Raw genomic sequence first — 27,234 nt, forward strand, 5'->3', positions numbered from 1 at the left:
AATTAATTTCATTTGGAAGGAGAGAGAAAGAGAGAGCTAGAGAGCTAGAGAGAGAGAGAGAGAGAATATTGGAAGAAAGACAAAGCTAATAAGAGAAGGATGTCAATTGGCAAATGAAATGAATGAGCTAGACATACATAATCCCGCGTGATCAGATAGAAGTTGAACTCTAAGCTAATAAGAGAAGGATGTCAATTGGCAAATGAAATGAATAAGCTAGACAGATAGAAGTTGAACTCTTCACGCATTTGCGCACCTCTTTCTCTCTCTCAAGAAATTTCGAAGGGGTGGGTTGAGTACTACGTACGTATCTTGAGTATATGGGACTACGTACAAGAGGCTTTCTTGCATGCATCGGTTTCTTTTATCCTTCAACCAGCTGCTTTGCCTTATAGTATGTGACACATATGGGCACTCCACGTGTACGTGCATGGAAAAAGCCTTCAGTTGGCAGCACAAAAACATGAAATTTGTTAGGAGAACCGCCCTTTTCAGGTTTGCCTGCCAACCTGCCTTGCTTAAGCCTCAACTTTTCCTAACCACAATAACTTGCCAACCATATCTCTTACTCTACTTTCATACACGTACATGTGTAATTGTACAAATCTACAATCAATGTGCTTCTCAAGAAGAGGATATCGATCGAACCAGGTTGAGAAGGCACGCAGGTCTTTGAGACAATTATTGTGATTGAGCGATTATATATACACTAGATCGAGCAATTTGTTGAAGAATTGAATTATTCATTAATTTATCAGGTCTATAAATCTCAGGCAGTGTTCAAGAAACTGACATTTGCCGAATAAAAGAGTGCATATATGCAACACGAACGAATTAATTAATTAAGGTAATGCTTACAATAACGAGAATGCATGATAATTAATGTCGGATAGAAGGAGATACAAAAAAGAAAATATTGATTACTGGCCTAATAGCTATAGATTGGGTTTTGATTTGAAGCTTATATATATGACTTGTTTTTAATGTACGTGTGCACGTGATTTTTACAAGTATTTTTATGAGAATTGTATACTCTCAAAACAGATTTCGGTTAATTAATTAATATATATATACAAATTATTATTCCTAAAACCCAAATTAGAGAAAAACTTTGTCGGTTCAAATAGCATAATACTCTCTTTAAGGTACGTATATAGCTGCCATAACTTAAATTATAATTAATTAGCTAAATGCTTTAAAAAAAGAAGAAGAAAGTAGCAAGATATATAACAATATCATACGTACGTACCCGGCCATTGTGTAAGGTTATAATAGTCATTGCCCTACGTCAAGGGTATGTTGTTGTACTTCTAAAGCAAGGCTAGGGTCGATGATAATCCTCAAGTTTTACGATTGTGTACGTAAGGACAAGATATATATAATTAACTACCTGCAGATGGAATAAAGGTCGGTCGATCGATCGTCCCAAAGAATTAAGGGAGGCTCTTCAGCAAATGTAGCCTAAAAGATTGCAAACAAATTGGAGAAGTAACTCTTTTCTCTCTTGATAAGATTAGAGTTCCCAAAAATAATAACGTGAAATACAATCATCCTAAAGCTTTTTTAGAGGCCTGCTTTTTAAAGCCAAAAAAATGTATCAATTCGAACAAACTCACCAAGCAAATTCTTTCCTAACCCCAAAAACTCAGTTTAGAATATCTCTCTTTCTTCAATTAAGGTGAAATTCTAAAAAGATTTTCCTCAAGATGTGGGCTAAATCTAGAGCTTCTACGACCAAAAAAGGTATGTTCTTATAATATAATCTTCTGCTTTTATTATTTTTCCTTCTTTTTTCTTTTCCTATATATTAATGAGATGGAGATTTTTTTTTTCTTCAAATATATATATATATATACACGGGTACGTATGATCATGCTTTCTGTTTTATTTTACAATATATAAGAACAAAAAAGCTGATTGATTTTTTACAAAAGTGTATATATTAATAACTTGTATATATCTATAAATGGGCTAAGAGAAAAAGATCATAGCAATTCCACCATTTAAGAGAAAGTGGAAGTTCTTATTGAAAGTTTACGCTTCTTTAACGAGGCAAAGAGAAAATTCCTGTTTAATTCCTTTTCATATTATATATATATATATATCCCTAGCTCACAAAGCGAAAGATTGCATGCAAATGTACAATAAAATAGCATTTTTTTTTTTTAATCATTCTACAGGTTAATATTTAATTATCTATATTTTTTCATTGGTTTTCAGATGGTAAGGAATTGAGAGATGCTCGTAAAAGCTTGAGCGTCAACGAGGAGTACCTTAGTGCACTAAGAACCAAATCGTACGCAGAATTCTTCACCAAAGTTGAATTACTTGTAAACCAGCCATCCTCTTCATCATACTCCAGCCATCAGGAGTTGTCTGAAATTCTTCTTGAACAGAGTCAAGACACGATTCCAGCTATTCTTGACTCTGCAATTCTTTCCTCAAACATACCTGAACTCAAAGGCCTTATGCTCAACTACTTTGACATCAGTGCCGAGGCTTCAAACTTCTGTAGCCACCTCCTCAAAAGCATCAAACAGATCCAATCCAGCTACCACTTCATTCACCACACGCTTGACACTGTCGATGATCATGATCATTACTATTCTCCAGACCAAGTCAAGCTGATTATTTCAGAGCTAAACTCGTTCGTTATCCTCAACAAACATGAATTTAAGCTGATACGCGACAAGTACTCGTTAGTATTGCACCGCCTGAAGTCAATGAGAAAAAAGGTGGCAAGAAAACTTAAGCTGATTAAATATTTGAAGAAGGCATTTGGGATTTGCGTCGCGGCAGCTTGTGGGTTGGTAGCCATCGCAGCCATTGTCCTAGCAACGCACACTCTCAGCGCGCTTGTCTTGGCGCCAACACTTTTCAGCTCCCCCATGAAGCGCTTAAAGAAGAAGTGTTTAAGCTTTCGGTTCTTGAGAAGTGGGCTTCTCAGCAAAGTAGGGAAGCAGATCGATGTGGCGGCAAAGGGAACTTATATCTTGAACAGAGATTTTGATACGATTAGTCGGCTTGTGGCTAGGCTTAACGATGAGGTTGAGCACAGAAAGGCAATGTTACGATTCTGTTTGGAGAGGAGGGAGGATAAGTTTTCTTTGCAAGTAATGAAGGAGATTAAGAAGAGCGATATTGGGTTCAGGAAGCAAGTTCAGGATCTTGAAGAGCATGTGTACTTGTGCCTTGTAACCATTAACAGGGCTAGAGCTTTGGTCATTAAGGAGATGACTTCATGCTGTGTAGAGAAATAAGGAGCCATGAGTTCTTGCGTTTCTACAGTGTAATATATATAGATTTTTGTGTATATCGTCAATGACTTCTCAGAAGATTAGGCTGTTCAAAAACTATTCATTTATTTAGTTCTCAACTATTTTAGGAATACTATTCAATTATTTTTAGAATAACACAATAAAGTTTTTTTTTTTTCCCAATCCAAACGTTATATATATAAATTCTTATTATTCTAGGGGATGGCTGGCCACCCATATTATGATTATTTTTCTTTTCTTCCAATTTTTGGGTTAAAAAAAAATAAAAAATGATATTTTTTTGGAAAATAATTTTTGGGGCTTGGATATTTTTTAAATTTTAATTCAATTTGAGTGAGAACACCATGCGTTGTCACTAAACAAAAGAATATAAATTGTCATTTCATTCTATTTTTTTGTATTCCCAGTAATACACATTCCTATTATCCTAAAGAAATGATCATTCTGTATATCAAATACGTGTATCTTAAAGTTCACTTAATTATTTGTAATAAGAGAGATAAGTAAAATGAGTTCAAGAACTTGCAAAGCCTTTTGACAAACTATTGTTACCATATTTGTACATAGGGACAAAGCAAACATTTGGGATTTGGAGGGGCAAAATTGAAAGAAAATTTTTTTTAAAGGAACAAAACTAAAAAAATAAATAATTTAAGGGTAAAATTTTAACTTTAATTTATTTTTTATTTTTAGAAAAAACATGGTAGCTTGGGGCCAATGTAGCTCCGCCCGTGTTTGTGCCATAATTGATTGACGACTATACCAGAAATAATTGGCTTTTTCATTATATTTTCAGCATATTATGGTAATATTTCTTATCCACCACCATATTGGCTCTCCCTAATTATTGTAAATCAATTAGTTTGGCCACGCCGTCACATTGTTGCACGCACCACTACGCGTCACTGGTGGTTTTGGGCATTAGATTTACACGCCTAACATGTTGTGACTTGATTAAGTTAAATCGAATGGTCAGTTCGAGTTTTTGACTCAAATCCACACTTAATTTGTACTTGTGAACTGAATGTACCAGTACCTTTTTCTAATTGCTACTCTAGATCGCAATTTTCCGGTGTCACGCCCGATTTTAATTTAGCATATACACATTATTAAAAAAAAAAAAAAAAAAAAGGAGAAAAAAAAAAAGAAAAAGAAAAAGAAAAAAGGAGAGAATATGCTTCCATAGAATATTCATGTTCAATCTCAATTATTTTAGTTTAAAATATGTTTTTTTAAATAGGTTTGAGTCGTTTGACCCCGCTGAAACTCGGGATGCCAGTAACAGTAAGCCAACAAAGCCACCGCTGTTCAAGATTCCATTACCCCTTAAATTCTTTGGATTTTTTTTATTTTTTATTATTATTTTAACCTTTTCCACTACCCTTTCCAATTTCTTGTCTCTCATTTTCCAATCCGGAAAGCAATCAAAATATGAAAATTTACGATTGTTACAGCCTTTACAGTTTACAATTCTTTCCTTAGGATTTTCCAATCATGTGCTTCTTCAACACCAGACAGTGCGAACTTTCTTAGTTCCTCCAAAGCCTCTGTTCAACGGTTCAACCCCACCAACAATCTTAAACCCCCACAATTTCTCGTTGTATATTTTCACTTGTATTTTCGTTAAATTCTATGTACTGGTAGGACAACTCCCAGGATTGCTGAAGTAGCTGATTGCTTGGCTCTTCTTTCGTTTGAAGTGACACCTTGTGCCTGCAGTTAGAGTTTGTGAAGTACCCATCATTGCGGTGCGTGTTCTTTGCCTTCAGTTTCAACCCCTTGATCTGCTTAACGTTAACTTCGCCTTGATTCTTGTATTGGGTTGAGGGTAAAGAAGCTTTAAACTTTAACAACTTTGCTCACCAAACGTTCAACGCGTTTTATTGACTGGTTGGTTGGTTTTGTGTGTTTGCTAAGCACATTGAGCATCGGAGGGCTTAAATTATAGTTTCTTTTGGACTTGGAAGTCTGCCTATATTGTCTTTCCTACCTTCTTCAGCACATACAGTGCCAATTTTCGCGGAAAAATTGATTATTTGAATGCTGGGAATTGTTGTTCAAGATTTTTTAAGTGGTGTGTCTGGTGAGGTTTGCTTGTGGATTATGTTTTGTGCATTTCTGGGCCCTAGTCTGTAGTGATTGTGAGAATTTGGATATTGGGATCTCTATTAAATGGTTTGAATTTCTGGGGCTGGTGAGTTTTACTTGTTGATGTGTTACTATACATCTTCAGCTTTAATTATCGGTGATTCAAGAATTTGGATATTGGAGATTGATATTAGGTTCTGGGAGTTGTGGGTTCAGTGTGTTTCAGTTTTTGAAGCTGTGCACTAGGCCAAATGGGAAGTAATGGGGTTGATCATTTGTCAAAAGATTTAGTAGAAGAAGGTGTTAGCAACCAAGAAGTTGATATGGATTCTGGGCAGACTCGTAGTGTTGATGAATCAGTGTCGGAAAAGGAGTCTGCGGATGAACGGTCTAATGCAGGTTCTTTTCAGGAGGCAGATGATCAGAACAATTCAGTGCGGCAGTCGGCTTTAGAGATTTCTCAGTCGAAAGAACTGAATGTTTGTTCTTCACCTCGAAGAGGTTAGTGTGGCATCCTCAAGTGGTTTCTTTTGGTTACTTGATATAATTTCCTAATTGCTTGAAAGAATATTAGTTTCTCCTGTTGTTATTTTTGCATTTGGGAACTAAGAATTAAGCTTGGTAATGAAGATAGTTGAAAAGGGTCTAGTGTTAACTGATATCTAAGCTCCTGAATGCCTTCTAGTTAACACGGTATACTATCTTCTTCACTGTGAGCTATTTGCCGAGATATTTTGTATCACCAAATCGTTAGAGTCTTTTTTTTTTTTTTTTGATGCAATGAACATAAGAGTTCTCTATCTTGCCTAAGCTTTGTTTGGTTGTGGTAGGCCCAAGGTTCAATTATTGGACCATATAGTTCTACTTGGAATGTCTATCTTGGCTCTGCAGTTTTGTACTAAGCATCCATTTAAATAAGCCACTCTCGGGAGTTGTGCCTGTCAGATAGATATTCAGATTGAAGTAGTAGAGTAGAATGACATGTAATAAAAGGAAGGACTGGTTTGTGCTGCACGCCTAGTTTTGATTGCTTTATCTGTAGATTTGATTTTACTCTGTCTATACTAAATTCTTTTCATTTAATAGCGTCTAAATTGTTGAACTTCACACTAATAACTTAAGCACTGAGCCCCTCCGCTTCTTTTCAGATTTTTTTTTTGTTAGAATTGTGGCCAACCTGTGGCATAAATAAAGTTCCTGGAAACAATCAGCCAAATTATTGGTTCCTTACATCCAAAGGCATTCTAATATACCTAGGTTTTGTGCGCTAATAAAACAGGAAGAATAGAGAAAAACAAGTAAAGCCATCCACGTTAACTAGAAGCAAAATATTTGTGTGGTACTAGGAAAGTCCCAAGGAAATCAGGTTGGCAGTTTATTTCAGAATACAGAGAAGCTTCCTTTTATAACTCCAAGTTCTACTAGCATTACTCCATCTGGTAACACAGTGAACTTGCTCATATCGCTCTGGCACAACAGCAACAAAGCAGTTATGGTTACTGCCTCATATACATTATGTCTCTGTAGTTACACCAGGAGTTGAGAGAACTCTCTCAGACCTTAATTCATCAACTCTTCTTTCTTAGATATATTGCAGTTTTATCCAATTTTGGGATTTTTTTCAAAAGGAATCATCGAAAATGGAGATGTGAATTCACTGAATAAAGAATAAAGACATGGGGCGATTATTATAGTTATCCATGAACCCAACATTGATTAGCATATTGCTATCAAGGTACTAGAGAACAATCATAGGCTAGCAATAATTATATATGTATAGAGGGGGCAAGGAGTTTTAGTCACTGTGAAATGTTTGCCTCTGGTAAAAACAGCTGTATTATGAGACAAGAAAAATAAGTATTTTAACTAATAATTTGGAGGTTTCTTATCATATATTGCATTCCACTATTTTGGTTTAAGCTTTAAAATCAAGCTAATTACTAAGGTGACCCTCTGTCCTACCAAAGCAACCATCACTTTGAAATCGAACCACACAATGCATCACACTTCGTTACTGTTAATGTGTTAACGAAATTATATATATATATATATATATATATATATATTTTTTTTTTTTTACATCATAGTACTTTTTCTTATCATTACAAATTATGTGATTAGGCATTTCCAGCTTCATTGTTCTTTGAACATTTGCAATTTATATTCTTTGTTTATTTTTTTTATTTTTTGTTGTTGCTTGTGGTTGAGATACTATGGTCAAAGTGAACAGCTTTTTACCAATTTTAGTACATACGTTTATCTACAGCCTTGCTGTGCTCATTTCATATCTAAGATGAAAAATGTTTTTACGTGGTTTATGAATGCACATGATGTAGGACAGCAACCTCCCTTTTTGGGTGCAAGCAGTGGAAGTATAAAATGAAAGAATTTTCACCGAATTTCAAGACTGCAACCGATTTTTCATCCCAACTTCTTGTCAAATGGCAATTTTATTAATTCCCATGATAGACTAGGAATTTTCAATTTTAGTTTGAATTGCCTTCTTTAGAGATTAGATTCCATATTAGTTGAAGTCGTCGAACTTCTTTTCTTTTATCAAATACTACCGCTACGTCAGAACAGATAGTAAAAGTACTAATTATATTCTGAAAATGTGATAGTATACTCTACCAAAGAAAGCCTTAATTCCTAATATATAATGTCGCTGTTTTCCCCAGCCATTTGATGAGCTCTTGCTCAAGTGGCATCTCTTCCCTCCCCTTGTCGGAGCGGTGGGAGTGGATTCATGGGCTCAAGACTTATTGGCTATGTGCGTGTAACTTACCAATAAAAATAAAGCTATTTTTATAGTGTTCATATGTTCTGAAATTCCTAAGTTCAAAAATCTGAGCAAAATATCAGCTGAAAATAGATATTTCATCAGTTAAAATAAATATTTCATCTTGAATTTTGATCAGCATGGGTTTAGGAATGTTTCAACTTCATTTATTTATTCAAGTTTTTGGGTCAATTGTGAGAATTGAACCTAGGACACCATGCCAACCACCACAAATGTCTTTAGTCCATACCATTATGCTAGGACCAAATGGGTGAAGGTTTTAATTTTGTTTGTTGTAAAACTTATTCCATATGTTGACTGACGTCAAAGCATCTATTCTTGAAGGCCTGGATTATTGTATCACTGCACCTATCAGCATTAACAGAAATCTGCTAATTGATGACAATGAGGTTTCATTCTCTAGATCCATGACGGAGAAGAAGGAGGCTCCAAGGCATGATATAAAGTTGGATAGACTGTCAGAGCGTGAAAAGGTAGAGAACGGAATCATGCATTGCAAGTTTCCATACTAGTTCCTATGTGAGATTGGCATTGATTATGCATCCAAAGCATGCATAACCAACATGATTTTGTCCTCGCTGTTCCATGCTGATTAGGTGGATCTTAAGTGCTGTCTCTGTTCTATCTATAGGGAACAACATAGTCTCTGTTTTATGGCATTCTATATTGTATTTACTTCTATGCTTAAGAGTTAAAAAAGAACAATGGCATCATAACTTTCATCATTATTATTATCTAGTGATATAATGGCTACAATGGTTGAGGCTGCTAGGTATCCACCCCACCTCTTTCATCAACAAAATTTTAAATCATTAATGTTTTACTTGCTCTGTTACTCTTTCTACCAGTCATCCTGGCATTTTGATGACCCATTATCTGTTGAGTGTTTTGATGAGAAAATCATAACAATTCAGGTTCTTTGTTCTTATTTTTCCTCGTCCAGAGTTCTTGTTTTTGTGGTCCATGTATGATTTTTCTGTTTACTGATCACGATTACTTCTTGTGTTGTTCTTTTAGAAAAAGCTAATTGTGAACCTAGTCAAGATACAAAATGATGGGACAGTAGAAGTTGATATCACTAAAGGTGCACCTGTTGCTTCAGAGTTGTTGGAGCTTCACACTGCTGAAAGGGCACCCATAAATGTTGTTGATCTCACTTCTGAATCGAATAAATCAATTCCCAGGTTGAAAATTGCCATTCTTGTGGTTGGAACAAGAGGAGATGTACAGCCTTTCCTATCTATAGCAAAGAGACTTCAGGTATTCACTATCATTGCTAATTTACCTTGTTGCATTGTCTTGTCAAGATAACTCTGTTCTCAAGTCACTAATTCCCGTGTCTTATGCACATACCCCTAGGTATTTATAGCTTTAGTATCATGACATGGTTTTCATTAGTGAGTTAGGTTCTTCTAAAATTTAAATTAATGATCAAAGCAGTTAAAGGTTACAGTGACAATCCACTAACATGCCATGGAAAATTTGCCTTTTGTGTAAGGGTTCGTTTGGGTTTGCGATTTCAAAAAGTGCGATTTAAAATAACGATTTTAAAATGTGCGATTTGAAAAAAGTGATTTTTAAAAACGCAGTTAAGCGTTTGGCAAAATCGCAGTTTGGCCTTTAAAATCGCGAATTTACCTTTAAAATTCTGCGTTTTCAAAAAAGCATCATCTTATCTGCGATTTGAAAAAGCAGATTTTCTGCGTTTTCAAATCGCAATTTTTAAAAACGCAGTTCCCAAACGATCTATGTTCTGCGATTTGGTTTAAAATCGCACTTATTGTCTACGAAATCGCAATCCCAAACGCACCCTAAGTAGTCTCTATCTTATTCATTGTGAACTTGTGTTGGTTTTTCATTTGTATTTCTCATGGTAACACACAGAGTTATACTGTTGCTGTACATGAGTGCATGCAAAAATTTAATCTCTCAACTGCAACTTCTGTATTCTGCTGCATTTCACATTTTTCAAATTTAGGGCTAGCGTGATGGTGGAAAGCTAACAACTATAACCTTGTCAAATTGAAACTGGTCTGATATTATTACACTGGGCTAGGCACAATAAATCTATGATGTGACAGTATCATGCTTCCCTCCCTAATTTACAGGAATACCAGATGGTAATTTCTTCTCTGCATTATTTTTAATCAATTGATATGTTATTGAAAAGATTGTGTCTACTTGCAGGAGTTTGGTCATCATGTAAGGTTGGCTACTCACGCTAACTTCAGCACATTTGTAAGGTCGGCTGGGGTGGACTTCTATCCTTTAGGTGGTGATCCTCGGGTTTTGGCAGGATGTAAGAGATCCCTAATATGGAAATTTCTGTTATATAAATGTTATATTGCAATTTTGTTTTTGGTGGTAAATTTGTTAATCGATTGCTTTGTACACCCTTTCCTTTTGTTTTACCCTGTTTTCTTCCTAGTTTTCTATGGCCTTTAGGAGTCTATAAAGAAGCATTAACATCTTGTTGGCAAACGTATTTCATTTCTTTCTTCTTAATATTATGAAAGGGCCAAATTTATTATTTCTTTTGAGACCGCTTTTTTTTTTGGCTTGCTAAATTCATTCATCAACCCAAGGGGTTTTGAACCCTGACCATGACTACCACTGCGTATGTATGGGGGATGGAAGTGCAATTTAGCCCAAAGGCCATTGTCTACTTCTCTAGAGGCTTGTTCAAAGATAGTATCTTCTCTTGGAACTCCCATTAACCCTCAATACTTGCCCCGTTTTTAACTTGTCCAAATGTGTTTGGTACTGTCAAGTGCATTCATTTTTTTTTTCTTCTATGATACAAAATTTGTATTTCTTACTAAATGTGAGTGATTTTTAACTTTAGATATGGCCAGAAATAAAGGTTTCATACCATCTGGACCAGGAGAAATATCCATACAAAGGAAGCAACTGAAGGCCATTATTGAATCTCTCCTTCCAGCATGCACAGAACCAGATTTGGAAACTAGTGTCCCTTTTAAAGCTCAGGCAATTATTGGAAACCCTCCGGCTTATGGTGAGTTCATACAAAGTGAATATTTTGTCTCTTGATTTAACCATCTTGCCCTTACACCTTGTGTCTGTTGGTTTTTGTAAAAGTTGACCGTATTATTTTATGGAGGCAGAATTATTGTGTCTTAATGATATTCGCTGGTTTTGTGTCTTCTATTAGAACCTCTGCAATTGGTTCTGGATAGCCATGTGAGATGTTAGCAATTCTTAATGTTTATGATATAAAGCTGAAAAAGAAGAAGAATGAAGGCAGTGGGATAACAGATCTTGTAACTATAAAATCTTCTAACTATGATGGCTTTCATTTTCAGTTGTTTATGGAACCAAAAGCTAGGTAATAAAACATCTTAGGAAAATCCCACTTATAACCCCTGATCTTTTATTACTTTTGAAAAAAGATATTTTAACTTTTAAAAAATGTCAATTTAGGGTATTCATCTTTTAAATTTTTTTTTTAATTTCAACCTTCTGTTAGAATTTTCCGCTAAAGCATATCAAAATTCCCAAAATACCCGTTTTTTTTTTCGAAAAAAAAAAATTAGAAATTTTTTTAAAGATTCAGGCATGGGTATTTTTGCAAATTTTGTTAAATTCTAACCAACACCTAAATCCTACCAATATTTTTTTTTTCCTAAAAAAAGGAGGACTATTTTGAAAATTTTAATAGGATTGAACGGAAAATTCTAACGGAGGGTTGAAATTGAAAAATGATGAAGTTATAAGTGAAGTTCTCCCAACATCTTACCTGAACGTATTGAAGTTTAATGACTTTCATCGCCAATTGTTGACAATTAACAGATTCTTTTAGTAGTAAACTGTAAGTGATACTGACTATTATAGGTGAATTATAGATGACCTGCTGTCTATCAGCAATTCATAACAGCACTATGGATTTACCCTTCAACTTTCTATCTTTTCTTGCAGTAAAGGACACTCTTTCAATCATACATTTCCATAATATTGAACATCAGATTTTAACATGAGTTTTGGTTTGCAGGACATGCACATATTGCTGAAGCTCTTGGTGTACCCCTTCACATTTTCTTCACAATGCCTTGGACGTGAGTTTATACTTTTTCTAATTTACTTGTGTCAAAATATAGAGTGTTTTGAACATCTCACATTTTCAACTTATTCATCCAATTGTAATACGTTCTACCTGCCTTAAAGGATGGGATCCCTTTTCATTTATTTTTCTTCTTCAAATTTGTGTGACATGACTTTGATAATTTATTTTTTACTTGAATAAATAAAAAAAGAGCCCACTTTCGCTTTTTAACACAAGTTTTGTTCCTGGTGTATAATGCATCCATGGATTCACTTGGAAAACATCCAGGCATTTTGTGTCAATGATAATGATATGATGAAAGCATTAGACACAACAATCTTTAACAATAGGAGTCCAACATTGTATGAGGGAGTGGGGTTGCCATGTTTGGCATAAGGAAAAGATAGAAGCAGGGTTCTTTGTTACATAGCTTGGATTGCTGTTTTGAGACTGAAATGAATGAAAATCAAAAGAGTGATTTTGAACTTCAAAACATGTTATATTCTTGTGTGCTAGTTTATTTTGTCTTAATCTATATCTTAAGTTATACCTTCTTACGTCTATTTTCAATAGGCAGGCCGACTTATGAATTCCCTCACCCATTGGCACGTGTACCTCAAAGCGCTGGTTATTGGGTATGTTTCTAGTTACTTACCACAATTTCATTTAGGTTGTGTTTGGATGAATAATTTGAAAACTTTTTAGAATTTTCGAAATGAATTTTTCTTTATTTAGATTAGTGTATTTAAAAATTAGGAAATTAAAGTATTTAATGGTCAAACAATGATGAGAATGGGGTGACAATGATTTGTTGGTGGTGGTAGTATGGTGTTGGTAGTGTAGCTGTGGGGGGTGAAGGTGGTTGCGGTGCTGGTGCTGGTGGTACCACCAACATTTGCAGGGGTGGCGATCGTGATGATGGTACTGATGGCAGCAGAGCATGGAGGTGGTTGTGGTGGTACCATTGACTGCTGCAGCATTGGCGCTGATGACGACAATAATAGTGGTGGTGGTGGTAGTGTGAACAGTAATGGTGGTAGTATGAGAATTGTAGTTTTGTTAGAATTTACGTAATGATACATTCCCCACTGTAAATTGAATTTGAAATTTGGATGCTTGAAAATGCCTAAATCTCTAGTTCAAAATTACACTACATTTTTTGATGAACTTTCTTGTTATCTCAAACAAGAAAACCAACATTAATTTTTGAAAATTACATTTTCAAGTAACGTTTCTCCTTAATATCTCTCATCTAAACACATCATTAATTTCATTGAATTAACCGTTGGACTGATTTCACCAACAACCTATTTCCATTTGTCCTTGCTGTATCCAGCTTTCATATATTGTTGTGGATTTACTGATTTGGTGGGGCATAAGGGGATATATTAACGACTTCAGGAAACGGAAGTTGAAGCTTGCTCCTATTGCATACTTCAGTACGTACCATGGGTCAATATCTCATTTGCCAACAGGCTATATGTGGAGTCCCCATCTAGTGCCAAAGCCAAAAGGTAGGGGTCTTCTTGTTTGTACAAGAATGTATGATAATCATTGCATATTAGATGATACTCTTTTGGTTTGGTCATTTCATTCCATTGAAGTATGTTAAATGGTTGTTAAGTGTCATTTTGCATACCATGCAAGGATGGATCTTTAGTCAACCACCTCATGGTTACTGAATCGTATTGTAACTATCATCTAGTTATCTTGTAGTATTATGGTTTTACCATGTCCTTGGTTTCTTTTTAGCCCTTAGAGGTATAGTGGGTTGAAAAAACTTATTTCCTCTCCAGTATTATGGTTTTACTATGTCTTTGATTCCTTTCTAGCTCTGAGAGTTATATATCGGTTGAAAAAACTTATCCTTTCCAAATATGTTGGCCTTGTTTGGTAAGGGAGTGGGAATTGGGGGTGGTAGTAAGAAGTGATAGATGTGATATAAAGCAAAAAGAATTGTATGAAAAAGCAAAAAAATTTTGTATTGTAGTGAATTTTTTTTATTTAAATAGTAATAAAAAATTATTAGTGTGATATAAAGTTAGAATGTTTTGAAGTTGATTGTTTTTGAAAAAAGTGAAGAGGGGAAGGGAGAATTTTCTCTCTCTTGCCAAACAAGGTCGTTATGTTCTCTTATTCTATTTGGTTGTTCAAATATGTGGTTTTTTCTTATTTAATATGGACCATTTTACCATAATGGAAATTGGACTTCCATATTTTTGCACAAGTTGCTTTATGAGATGCACCGGTCACACTCCCAAAATCCTATTTATGTATCATACATCAGTTCTTTCACCCATAATTGTAGTTACTAATATTAATATTGGTTCCCTAATATGGGTATTGTGTAGTTGGTGGAGTAACTAAATGTAAAAGAGGTCTTATCTCCACCCTACCCAAATATCAGTTCTTTTTGTTTAGTCGAGCTAGGTCATAGCTCGGTAATTAAATAAATTTCTTCCCCATTACCCTGCACTTCTTCAAAACAAGATGACAACTTGTATGTACCAAACATAGTTGCTAGCCATTTTTCTCTTCAAACTTTTATTGAATTGAAGCTTTTATCAGTCTTCTCCACTCCTTCCAAAGCATTTTTTTTTTTTTAAAAAAAAGGAATAATAAAAAATTGGGGGTTCCATAACTTGCAGTGTCCTTCAAAATTTTCTATAGATGAACATATCAAATCAACTAGGTTAAGTTCGATGCCTCTGAAAATTTGTATTTACTTGCAACACCGAAATAATAACACAGTGGGCCACTATCCAAGCAGTGAACTTCATATTTGATATTAATGTTGGTATCGTTGTTAGAGACCTAGTTGACATGTTAGGTGAATGACAGAAACTTTAGCTATACACATGGACCGTAGTCACTTGGTGATCTTATAATTTCTTCATTTTGAGATGGGTCTCACTGGCAATACTCCCGCTAGGCGTCTCTAAGGAAATAAATCAAGAGATCTAACAATAGTTTTATTTTTCATTTTTTATATTATATATATGATGGATAAGAACCTAAAAATAGTAAACACATATTATCCATGATACATTTTACCCTAAATTTTACTTCAAAGTTTTTTTTTGGGTAAGTACCTCCTACTTCATGACAGTGTATGAACATACTCAGTTGCACGTACTCATATATCGTCATTTATGAGTTTTTTTTTTTTTTAAAGCTAAACTTCTTAGTACTTATGGTGTTAGTAATATATATTTGGAATGCCTGACATGAATGTTTATGCTTTATATTATGGCAAACTTAATAGAGGGTGACTTCACTAACTGCTTTGCAGATTGGGGCCCTTTAGTTGATGTTGTTGGTTATTGTTTCTTGAACCTTGGGTCGAAGTATCAACCTCAAGATGAGTTTGTTCAATGGATTCAAAAAGGATCTGAACCGATATATATTGGATTTGGGAGCATGGTATGGTGAACTCTCTAAACTGTCGGTGAATTGCTTTATATTTCCATGTGTCATTTTTCCTTGTCATTTGTAGGAGTGTGTTCTTTCCCTGGATATGATCATTTAATGAAACAGTTCCCTGTCACCTGCTATGCCTTGGCCAAATCAGCAATTTATATATTGTCTAGATAATCTGTAGTATATCTTTTTAATGTTTTTATTAATTCTAAATGATGTGACTTTACTTTTGGACCTCAAATGCATCAGTTACATTCTGAATTGGTCCAGACCTTTCAATTTATGTATGAATGAGACCTGGACAGGGCTTGACTTATATTCCCTGGGGCTAGATTCCGTACATTTCATTTATACTTTCTTGGTTACACTGGCTAAAACAACTGACATTATAGAGGACCAGTGCAATAAACATGTAGGATCAAGGTCACTTTCAACTAAGGTTGCTATAAGTACTTGTATGTAAAAATCAGATGTGAGCTGGTTAGATAACTTAGCAAGGCCTAAACTTGTATGTTCTTTTACCTGAGTGTAGTGTTAGTAACTCAAGATAATTCCACTCGAAATTGTTGAGAGATACTTCCCCTTGTTATATTAACCTTATAACTCAAGATCCTTGATGTGAGATGTATTAGCGGAAGTCCTGATACCTGAAAAGTAATTTCATTAATACACGTATTACTCTATGGGAAAATTTAATATGAAATGAATTACTGATTGTAACTTGTATAAAGACTGTTTATCCTCAAGACTATTATCATTGTTTCTTGTAGTTGTTTGTACCCATGGAGTGATATTTCAAGTTGCCTTGCATCATATTCCATACCTTAACTGGAATAGTAGATTGTGATTCTTCTTGTAGTTTGTGCTCATATAAGAGTCCTGCAGCTGTTTGAATTCCAGTAACTTTGGATCGGTCTGGGTGACTTTTATATTTTGTGGCAGATGGGTTCCAATTTTTTTTTTTTTCTAGTTTTTTTTTTTTTTTGCAGGCCTATAAATGTTGTATAAGAATCTTATTCTAAACTTTTAATGGCATGCATTAGTTTATATTATTGGCTGTGTAGATGAGATTTTTTTTTTTTTTTTTTTCGTGAATTTTTTGAGAGACTATAATCGATAATGCTTTTGTCTGTTAATTAAGCCTCTCGAAGATCCCAAGAAAACGACAGATATTGTATTGGAGGCATTAAAAGATACAAGGCAAAGAGGAATAATAGACCGAGGCTGGGGAGGTCTTGGGAATCGTAAGTAATTCCATTATGGTTGAATTATATTCTTTTTCTCACCTGTAAACGACATCCAAATTCTCACTATTTGGTTAGAAGAACAAAGTCTTGATTATAGATTGAAATTATCCTAAGACCTAGAGTGAAGGAGTTTTTATTGTCTCCACTATGTGGGAGGACAGATAACAAAGTAACCTTTTCTATGGAAGCAGATTCTAAATTATATCTACTCTAGAGCAATCTCATAAATAGAACACTTACCATATAAAGAATGGAAGTGGATAATATTCCAAAACTAAATTGATTTTTAATTTGAAAGAAATGAAGAATCAGTTTTTCTAATTTTATCAGTCCATAGTGGAAGAGCAAAGAAAAAAGTTACAGCGCATTCTTAGTAGAAAATGCGAACTCCATACTTACCCACCACTTGGCCTGTAGTCAATTTTTAGTCTTGTCCATTATTGATGTAGACAAGATGTCTGCTAGCAAAGTAAACATGGAAAGGATGGAATCTACCCGTTGATGTCTTGAACCACCCCATATTTTTAGGATGCTCTAAACAGTGAATTTCTGTAGAAGATGTATTGATGACATGATAATTCAGCATATTACTGCCCCTGATCTTCATAGCATTAAGGTCTTCTGAAGCTTTTGAGTCTCAAATATTGTATCCATGCCATAGAAAGAGCTTCAGTTTTTTCTTTGTTATATTTTTGCTTCTTAATGATAAATGGATTTGTTATTTCTACATCACATTACCCTACATCAATTCTACACTAAGACACATTGGGTGTGGTCCCACACTCTATGTGTCTTGGTGTAGAATTGATGTAGGGTAACGTGATGTAGAAAAATCATTTTCCTAATGACAAATTATACTATTTTTTATGAAAAGACTATAGTATCCAAATTTTGAATTATTTTTAAGATAGTTTTCTTTACACTACCCCATAGTTCTTTATATTTTTGTTTAAAAAACCTATGCTTCACATTTTTTCTCCTTAGAAAATTAAAAAACTTAATTTATGTGTATCGAAAGAAAGACTAATCAATGTTACTTTGTATGTCTATGCATATTATACATGCTTGTTACTGAGTGACAAATTTTGGGAATTTGTTTGTAAATTATTGTATTTTAGACAGTTTTGGTTGTGCACTTTTTAAGTGATAAACATGCATAATTACTCTCATATATGTCTGTTGCAGTTACAGAGGTTCCTGACAGTATTTTCCTCATAGAGGAATGCCCTCACGATTGGTTATTTCCCCAGTGTTCTGCCGTGGTGAGTTTCACTTTATGTTTACTTAAGCTAACTTTTTGATGTAGGTAAATGTAAGTAATGGACTGTGATTATTTAGAATTTAATGAATTTTACACACTTGCCAGTATATAGCACCATTAGAAAAATATGTCATAATTACTACCTTCAGAGCAACTGGACAATTTCTACGTGACGATCATTGTTAGTTTAAATTTTGGAATAAGTAGTAATTTATCATAGTATCAAAATAAATGACACTAACATTGAAACTTATTTCCACTCTACCTCCCGCTTTAAAGTAAAAAATTATGTGTTGAGCCTCATTTATTAAGAGAGAATTTAAGCCCACACATGTAAGGGAATGTTAGAATATTAATCATATTATTAAATTCACTCATTCCTATTCATTAAAGCTTTGGGGATAAATGGTAATTTGTCAATCATTTAAAAATGTGTAATTGCATCACCTAACTGTATGGATATAGTATAATGATGGAGTTTCTGATGTAATCTTCTGTTATTATGAAGTGTATGTCTGTAAAAGAGAAAGTAACTGGAAGCTGAATTGCCATGAATATGCAGGTTCATCATGGTGGTGCTGGAACCACGGCTACAGGGCTAAAAGCCGGGGTAATGTACTTTTGAAGTAGTGTTTCTCTAAGGTTTCTGATGGTGTCTGACATTGGAATTATATGAATGTTTCAATACCTTTGAGATATTATTGTCATTAAAATTTTGAAAGACACTATGTGAATGAGTCAAATTATATGATGTAATGGGAGATAGAAGTGAGTTATATATATGATTGCTTGCCTATTCCTGAGATGCATGATCTAACTTCAATTAGAATCAAATTCATTTCTTATTTTTTCTGGGTGTATCTAATACCTAACTTATGAATTGCAGTGTCCGACAACCATAGTTCCATTCTTTGGAGATCAGTTCTTCTGGGGCGATAGAATATATCAAAAAGAGCTGGGACCTGCACCAATTCCAATATCTCAGCTCAGTGTCGAGAGCCTTTCAAATGCTATAAATTTCATGCTCCATCCAGAGGTATCTCTTGTAAACCATATCATCTCCACCTCAGCATGTCTAGATAAATCTGAAGCATCTCGTACAGATTCGTGTGAAGATTCCTCTCTTGTGCAGAACTCTAATCACACCTAACTAGATAGGATAGGATTCTGTATGTTTAAATTAGAAAGTTTGAATTCTGTTCAAACTCTAGGTAAGATTATGTTTGTAATTCAAATGTTAGATAGGTTTACCTAACTGATCCGAAGATCATGTATTTACTCGCTCTATATATACGTTACTACATATCAATACAAATCATTGAAATTCAAAGTCTATTATGGTATCAGAGCGTTAAACTGCTCACGCATAATTTTTCGATCTTTTCTACATTTCCGCTTCTTTTTTCTTCTTTCACTATCTCAATGGCGTCCAATTCTGCTGTCCAATTGTTCCGCCTAATATTGGCCAGCTTATGACCTTCAAATTGGAAGGACCCAACTACATCATGTGGTCCAACCAAGTCACTCCTATTTTGAAGACCAACGACTTGATGGGTTTCGTAGATGGTTCTGAACCATGCCCTCCCAAGTACGTTCTGGATGACCAAGGGAAAGCTACTGCTACCCTTCGTCCAACTTTTCTACTTTGTACTAAGGAAGATCAATTCGTTCTTTCTTGGCTTAATGCCACTCTCACTGAGAAAGTGATGTCAACCACTTTTGGTGTTACCAGCGCTCAACAAATCTGGGATTCCCTCTCCAGCTGGTTTGCTTCTCATTCCAAGACCCGGATCTCTCATCTTCAGCGCCAGCTTCAGAGTCTTCATCAAGGATCTAAAGGATGCTCTGAATATATTGAAGCTGCAAAGCAGTTTTCTGCACAACTTGCAGCTGTGGGTCAGCCGGTTGCTGAGGATGCTCTGTTGGTTACGTGGTTGGTGGCCTGCATCCGTCCTTCAACCCTGTGGTTACATCACTGTCTGTGGCTTCACGCTACAAATCTCTCACTTTTAGTGAATTTCAAGATGAATTGCTCTCTTATGAGCTTCTTTTGGATAGCCAATCTGCTTCCAATACTGCCGACAGTCACCAGTTTGCTATGTTCTCCTCCAAGCTTCCTGCCAACAACTACAACCGCAAGGCTAAAACTTCTGGCAAGTGTTGGAATGGTCCGAAGAATACATCTTCTTCACCGAAGTATTAGCCTACTTCATCCTCTCTCCCTGCCAGACCCTCATGTCAAATAAGTGGGAAGTTGAGTCACCAAGTGTTGGATTGCTTTCATAGGATGGATCATGCCTTCCAAGGCTGTCATCCTCCTGTTCAACTGTCTGCAATGGTTGCTATGTCCAATCACGGTGCTGAGAATGGTTCCTGGTATGCTGACAGTGCTGCGAATCAGCACATTACTGCCAACCTTGAGAATCTGTCCTTACAACAGCCTTACTCGGGTTCTGCTGATGTAGCTGTGAGCATTCAAAACACTGGTTCTATGAGTTTTCATACTCCTAAGTCTTCCTTTCATCTTTCTAAAGTTTCATATTGTCCTCGAGCTTATGCTAATCTTCTTTCCATCAATCAATTTTGTCGTGATAATGACTGTTTTTTTCTCCTCAATGTTTCCCATTACTTTGTTAAGGACAACCGCATGGGAATCACTCTACTGGACGGCCAGAGTGAAGGCGGTCTCTACCCTCTTTATTTGCAGTCCTTCTCGATCAATAAGCAGCATGCCTTGACTGCTTTCTTAGGTGTCAAGACTTTTACAGCTGTGTGGCATTCTCGTCTAGGTCATGCCTCTCAGCCCGTAATTTCTCATTTGGTTCAGCAATTTTCACTTCCGGTCAGTGGGGTTAAGCATTTGAATGGTGTCTGCGAACCTTGTCAACTTGGCAAAAGCAAGCAGCTCCCCTTTCAACCTTCTTCCTGTGTCTCTTTATGTCCTTTAGATCTCATCCATTCGGATGTTTGGTCGTGTTCTACAAAGTCTTTAGGTGGTTGTTTGTATTACGTTTTATTCATCAATGATTTTTTCAGGTTTACCTGATTGTATCCCATCCATAATAAATCAGATGTGTTTCGGGTTTTTGTCCAATTTAAGTCTCTTGTGGAAAATCAATTCTCCTCTTCCATCAAACAATTTCAATGTGATGGTGGTGGTGAATACATGTCTAATCAATTTAAGAATTTTTTGGTCACTCATGGCATACTCCACCGTATCTTTGTCCTCATACACCACAACAAAATGGTGTGGCCGAGCGTAAGCATCGTCGTATCATGGAAATGGATCTCTCTTTGCCTGCTTAGTCACATCTTTCTTCACTTTTTTGGGTTGATGCTTTTGTCACATCTGTCTTTATCATCAACCGCCTTCCTTCTTCCGTTCTTGGAGACATTTCACCGTTTTTTAAACTTTATAACAAAGGTCCGGATTATTCCCTGTTTTGTTCCTTTGGGTGTTCCTATTTTCCTCTGTTACGTCCTTACTCCACTCACAAATTAATGTTTAGGAGTAAACATTGTATCTTTTTAGGATACAGCTCTAATCAACGTGGGTATTGTTGTCTAGATCCTATTTCTCGTAAGGTGTATGTGTCAAGGCATGTTGTGTTTGATGAAACTCACTTTCCTGCCAAAGAGGATAACTTATCTCCTCTTGCCCTTGTTGACTCTGTTCCTTTTCCTGCTATTCCTAGCTTCACCTCATCTTCTTCAGTGCAGCTTTCTTCTATTCCCAGTGCTGTTTCTTCTGCACAGCCGGATTCTAAGTCAGCTCTCCCTATTTCCAATGTTGTTTCTTCTGCATTGCAGGATCCTCACCCACCTCTACCGAGCTCTCCTTCATCCTCTCCTCACCTTGATGTTTCCCCACCTCTCGGATCCATTGATCCTATTATTCCTCCTTTGTCTGTGGCTTCCCCAGCTCTTTCTTCTCATCCTATGGTCACACGGTCCAAGACCGGTACTTTAAGGTCTCGTTCCTTTCCTAATTACACCTCATTCTTCTCCACTAAACATCCGTTATGTGCACTCTCCAGCATATCTCTTCCTCTTGAACCTACATGCTACTCCCAAGCCGAAAAGTCCTCTGAATGGTGTGCTGCCATGGGAGATGAATTTGATGCTCTGCTAGCTAATGAAACGTGGTCCTTATGTCCTTGTCCTTCTCAGCATAATATCATCCGGAATGAATGGGTGTACAAGATCAAGCAGAAACAAGATGGTTCTATTGATCGGTATAAGGCAAGGTTGGTTGCTAAGGGTTTTGATCAAGAGAGTGGAGTGGCCTTCACAGAAACTTTGAGTCCAATGGTTAAAACTTCTACAATCCGGGTTATTTTGACTCTTGCAGTCCGGTTTAATTGGAGTATTCGCCAATTGGACGTGTCTAATGCTTTTCTCCATGGATTCTTGCTGAAAGAAGTTTACATTGAACAACCTAGAAGGTTCATTGATGCTCAGTTTCCCTCTTACGTTTGCAGATTGCACTAGTCCTTGTATGGACTTAAACAAGCACCCCGTGCTTGGTTTACCCGCTTCTCTCAGACATTACTGGAGCTTGGGTTTGTTTCCTCCATTGTTGATAGCTCTTTATTTGTGTTTCATCAGGGCAGCATCCATCTTTACATCTTAATATATGTAGATGACATCTTGTTCACCGGAACTTCTAGCTCCCATATTGCTTCTGTTATTGCTAAGCTTCAGCAGGTTTTTAAACTCAAGGATCTCTGCAACTTAAGTTATTTCTTAGGCACCCAAGCGCTTCGGTCCTCTCAAGGTTTACATCTTCGGCAAGCCAAGTATATTTCTGACCTGCTGTCCAGATCCAAAATGATGGGTGCTAAGCCATTCTCTTCTCCCTGCCTTGCTGGTTCCAAGATGTCAACTAAAGGTGGTGTTCCTTTATCTCCATAAGATACTATTCTCTATCGCCAAACAGTGGGTGCTTTGCAATATTGTACCTTAACACGTCCGGATATAGCTTTTTCTGTAAATCAGTTATGTCAGTACATGCATACTCCTACTCTTCACTGGACAGCAGCTAAACGGGTTCTTTGCTATCTTAAAGGGACTATTGACCATGGCTTATGGTACACCAAAGGTTCATTGCATCTTCAGGCCTTTTGTGACTCTGACTGGGCAGGTAATCCGGATGATCGTCGTTCTACAACGGGTATTGGTATTGTTTTGGGATCCTCTCTAATCTCTTGGACTACTAAGAAACAATCCGTGGTTGCACGTTCAAGTACAAAGGCTGAATATCGTGCCATGGCCCTTGCAACTACTGATCTATTTTGGTTGCGCATGTTATTTAAGGATCTTGGTATTCCTTTGTTTTCAACTCCTCGCCTATGGTGTGATAACATTGGGGCTCTTGCTCTTGCTTCTAACCCCGTTTATCATGTTAGGACTAAACATATTGAAGTCGACTACCATTTTATTCGTGAGATGGTGTTAAATGGTGATATCTCTATCAAATATATTAGCACTCATGATTAGCTTGCGGATATTTTCACTAAGGGTCTAAGTTCTGCTCGGTTTTCATTTTTACGTGACAAGCTTATGGTTTGTTCCGTCCCCATTAGCTTGCGGGGGGACTGTAAACCGTATCATCTCCACCTCAGCATGGCTAGATAAATCTGAAGCATCTCGTACAGATTCGTGTGAAGATTCCTCTCTTGTGCAGAACTCTAATCACGCCTAACTAGATAGGATAGGATTCTGTATGTTTAAACTATTGAGTTTGAATTCTGTTCAAACTCTAGATAAGATTATGTTTGTAATTCAAATGTTAGATAGGTTTACCTAACTAATCCGAAGATCATGTATTTACTCTCTATATATATACGTTACTACATATCAATACAAATCATTGAAATTCAAAGTCTATTATCTATGATGTCTATGGTTGCATCATTCCCTGAAGGATCACATCTATAATTATAAAGTATTACAGGAGCGTTTGTCATCTGAAATTAGTCATTTATTGTGCAATGGTGTACATAGCCAGACTTTCTACATAGTATCATCCTGCTCTTTTACTTTCTCAAGGAAACGCCTTTAAAATTCATGATTTACATAATATTTATTTATCAAATGATCTGTCCAACCACCCCCTATCCTCCTCACCAATTGACGTGAAATGCAAACTGTCTATCCTTAGTCTCCAATCAACAGTTTCTTTGTAAAGTTTGCCATAGAACCGGACAATCCCATCCTTCAGTTCTGTCTCCTCAGAAAACGTAGTGATGCGGATTTATGATGAATTAAGAAAACAGTTTTGTTCCTATGAGGTGTGACTCCTCTCTTCTTTCTTGGTGGTGAAACTCTGCCAAGGCCAGTGAAACGCTGATTTATTCTATCGTCTTCGTTAATTTGGTGAGACTCTGAATTAACGTAGATTTATTTTTATTTTATGTTCTTTTGTTATTCCTCCTGCATCATGTAGAGTCATCAATCTCTAACTCCACGATAAAATTTGCATTTATGTGGGAATTCACTAGTCTTAAAAACTTGTGTTATCATCCCCTTCGTTAAGCAGCACTGCGCTAGATTTTGGCTGCCACAAGATCTCCAACTAGGCAAACCTGTCTGACTCAACTTCCAAATTTTCTCTTATAAGCCATTTTTAATGGGATAAATCCAGTCCCCCTTCATTCATAGCTAGATTATGAATCTCAACAAGAGAGCTACTCTTGTTAATGCCTAACGCACCAAAAACCAGCTCATTCCATATTATCAGATCCTTATTCAATGCCTTAAACTTCTTCACTAGCCATAACTAGGACAACCTCTAAACTCATAACTCTTCCACCTCTTCATCACTCTCTTCACAAAACCCTCTTTCAACCTCATGGTGTTCAATTTAAAAGAAGTCTTTCCCTTTATTAAATCCCTGCAGTCAAGAAAAAGAGTGCAATGGTCGGAAACAGTTCAAGGTAGCCACCGCTGCCTAGCATCTGCAAAGAATTCCTCCGGAGTGTACTTAAAGGTAGAGTGAGGACAAAAACAAAATGGGTTGAAGAAGTGAAGAAGGATCATGCTAACTAGGAGTACGATCTTAAATAAGACAGAGTACAGAATGACTGAAAATTTTACATGTGGCCCATGCTGATATGTTGAGAAAGGATCCATGAAGTGGACCCCAATTTAATTTGGATTAAGGCTTAGTTGGATTTTTTTGAGTTGAGTAATCAATTATCATATATGAATTTAATGCGAAAGCTTTGATTTTTCATCTTTAGCACTCAAATTCTCCAAAGAGAGATGTTAGCTAAACTAACATTTTGCGCATATGTTAATTCCACCACTGACAGAAATTTTAAAGTTGAAGAATATGCATTGTTATGTGGCTATATCCTACTTAACTTTGGCAGCAAACCAGCCACAGGTTTATCTTTGTAGAGCTGGATGAGATTCCAAATTTTTTTTCTTTCTTTCATAACCTCTTTCCCCTAAATATGTCTGTTTCAGTTTTATGGTTTGCAAAAAGAACAAGAAAAAATAGTGAAAGACAAAATAACTGGTTTGCATGATAAATTTGGTTGGCAAAAATGTGTCACTGCTAAGATATATTGCATTTCTGCCTTTTGGTGACTGTCAACCGTTGCAAGGAACTTGAGTCCAGATTTTCTCTTCATCCTTTTACCAGAAGTGAATAGAGATATCAGGACAAATATAGAGCCAGATGGGATGGTATCTTGATCTCTTGAGTTTAAAAGAGAGGCTTCATTAATTATTTTTGTTAGTAAGGAGAGACATGAAACACAGCGATAATAATCGGGAGAGAGAGTCTAGTTATTGAGGACTCGCTCATCCCCTGTTTGCTTATTGTATGACTATCCTCAGTTTGTTCCTTTATTCTTGTCCCGCACATATACTTCCATGGCGAGTTAGAGTGCTAGTCTGAGACATGTTTTGGTTCTTAATTAGATTTTAACATTTCCAGGTTAAATCTCGAGCAATGGAACTGGCGAAGTTGATAGAGAATGAAGATGGTGTTGCGGCTGCAGTTGATGCATTTCACCGGCATTTACCTTCAGAGTTACCCATTCCTACTGCATCATTTGAGGAAGATGAACAACTAAACCCTCTGCAATGGTTTTTTCTACAAATTGGAAAGTTGTGCTGCCTGCCCTGTGGTTGGTAGAGTTCTTGCTGTATTTTGTAGTGTTTGTATAGTTGTGTCCCATTTTTTATTTTTCAAGTCATTTATATCATTTTTCCTTCAATTTCATTCATTTCATTCAAGGGCTTCCCTTAGGGTTTGAGTTAACGAAAATTTAGATATGAGTGATATTACAGGATAGCATAGATTTTTCTCCCAGCTTGCCTAGCAGTGTTTGGCTTCTTTCTTGATGTAGAATAGATATATATATGAGTTAACTTTGGTCATATAAGACCATTTTGTGGGCTGTCCTCACCTTTTATCATTTGCTTTATAGGATATTCAGATATTTAATATTTACTTATAAAACAAAATAAAAAAAATTCATCGTCCGTACTTATTTTTCTTCTTTGGTTGTGGGGGAGATGGTTTAACTTCAAATTCTAAATGTTGCCTTTATTTATGTGGGATGCTGGTCTGACATCTGCATAGAAGTATTATTAAATATATAGTCTATGGGAACCGGTTCTTGTGAACCGCTTAAATGCACAGCTCAATTCGGGTAGACTATTATTGACCTCTTTAATAAACGGGTCAAACAAGGGTTACCTGTTTGACCCTTATACCAAAATCATTTTTTTTTTATTTTTATTTTTAATAAAAAAAAAAACTAGAAGTAAAGTAAACAGGTTATGCAGGTCGGATCCAACTGATCATTCTGTTATTTGAGTTAGTTTTCAAATAACGGGTCAAACGGGTTGTATCATGTCACCTGTTTATTTAAATGTATCGTGCCAGGATTGAGAGGTTTGACCAATTAACTAAACAGGTCGTGTCAAAGTTGACACTTATCAAGTTGGCGGGTTAATCGACCTGACATGCCAACTTGAGTTACCAGCCACCTTCTACACGCATATTGATTAGAATTCAAGAAAGTTTTTGGCTGGTAATGTGGAGAGAGAGAGAGAGCTTA

The 27,234-nt window shown here is 36.1% G+C and overlaps 2 protein-coding genes across 3 annotated transcripts; both read left to right on the plus strand.

Moving 5' to 3' along the window:
• Positions 1-1,706: 1,706 nt before the first annotated feature.
• Positions 1,707-3,260, plus strand: LOC133866069 (UPF0496 protein At1g20180-like). Its single transcript, XM_062302631.1, has 2 exons — positions 1,707-1,743; positions 2,221-3,260. The coding sequence occupies exons 1-2, from the start codon at positions 1,707-1,709 to the stop codon at positions 3,258-3,260; spliced, it is 1,077 nt and encodes a 358-aa protein (XP_062158615.1).
• Positions 3,261-4,694: 1,434 nt separating this feature from the next.
• LOC133865753 (sterol 3-beta-glucosyltransferase UGT80B1) lies at positions 4,695-26,568 on the plus strand. Of its 2 annotated transcripts, none has more exons than XM_062302217.1 (14): positions 4,695-5,867; positions 8,491-8,639; positions 9,184-9,426; positions 10,354-10,465; positions 11,012-11,182; positions 12,176-12,239; positions 12,804-12,861; positions 13,563-13,740; positions 15,519-15,649; positions 16,788-16,890; positions 18,079-18,155; positions 18,717-18,764; positions 19,041-19,190; positions 26,103-26,568. In XM_062302217.1, the coding sequence occupies exons 1-14, from the start codon at positions 5,618-5,620 to the stop codon at positions 26,301-26,303; spliced, it is 1,935 nt and encodes a 644-aa protein (XP_062158201.1). In that variant the 5' UTR covers positions 4,695-5,617; the 3' UTR covers positions 26,304-26,568. The 2 variants fall into 2 exon arrangements, with proteins under 2 accessions (XP_062158201.1, XP_062158203.1); XM_062302219.1 differs by having other exon boundaries at positions 5,732-5,867; positions 8,570-8,639.
• Positions 26,569-27,234: the final 666 nt, after the last annotated feature.

The sequence above is a fragment of the Alnus glutinosa genome, chromosome 4 (genome assembly GCF_958979055.1).
Source record: "Alnus glutinosa chromosome 4, dhAlnGlut1.1, whole genome shotgun sequence".
In the NCBI taxonomy this organism is placed as follows: Eukaryota; Viridiplantae; Streptophyta; class Magnoliopsida; order Fagales; family Betulaceae; genus Alnus; species Alnus glutinosa.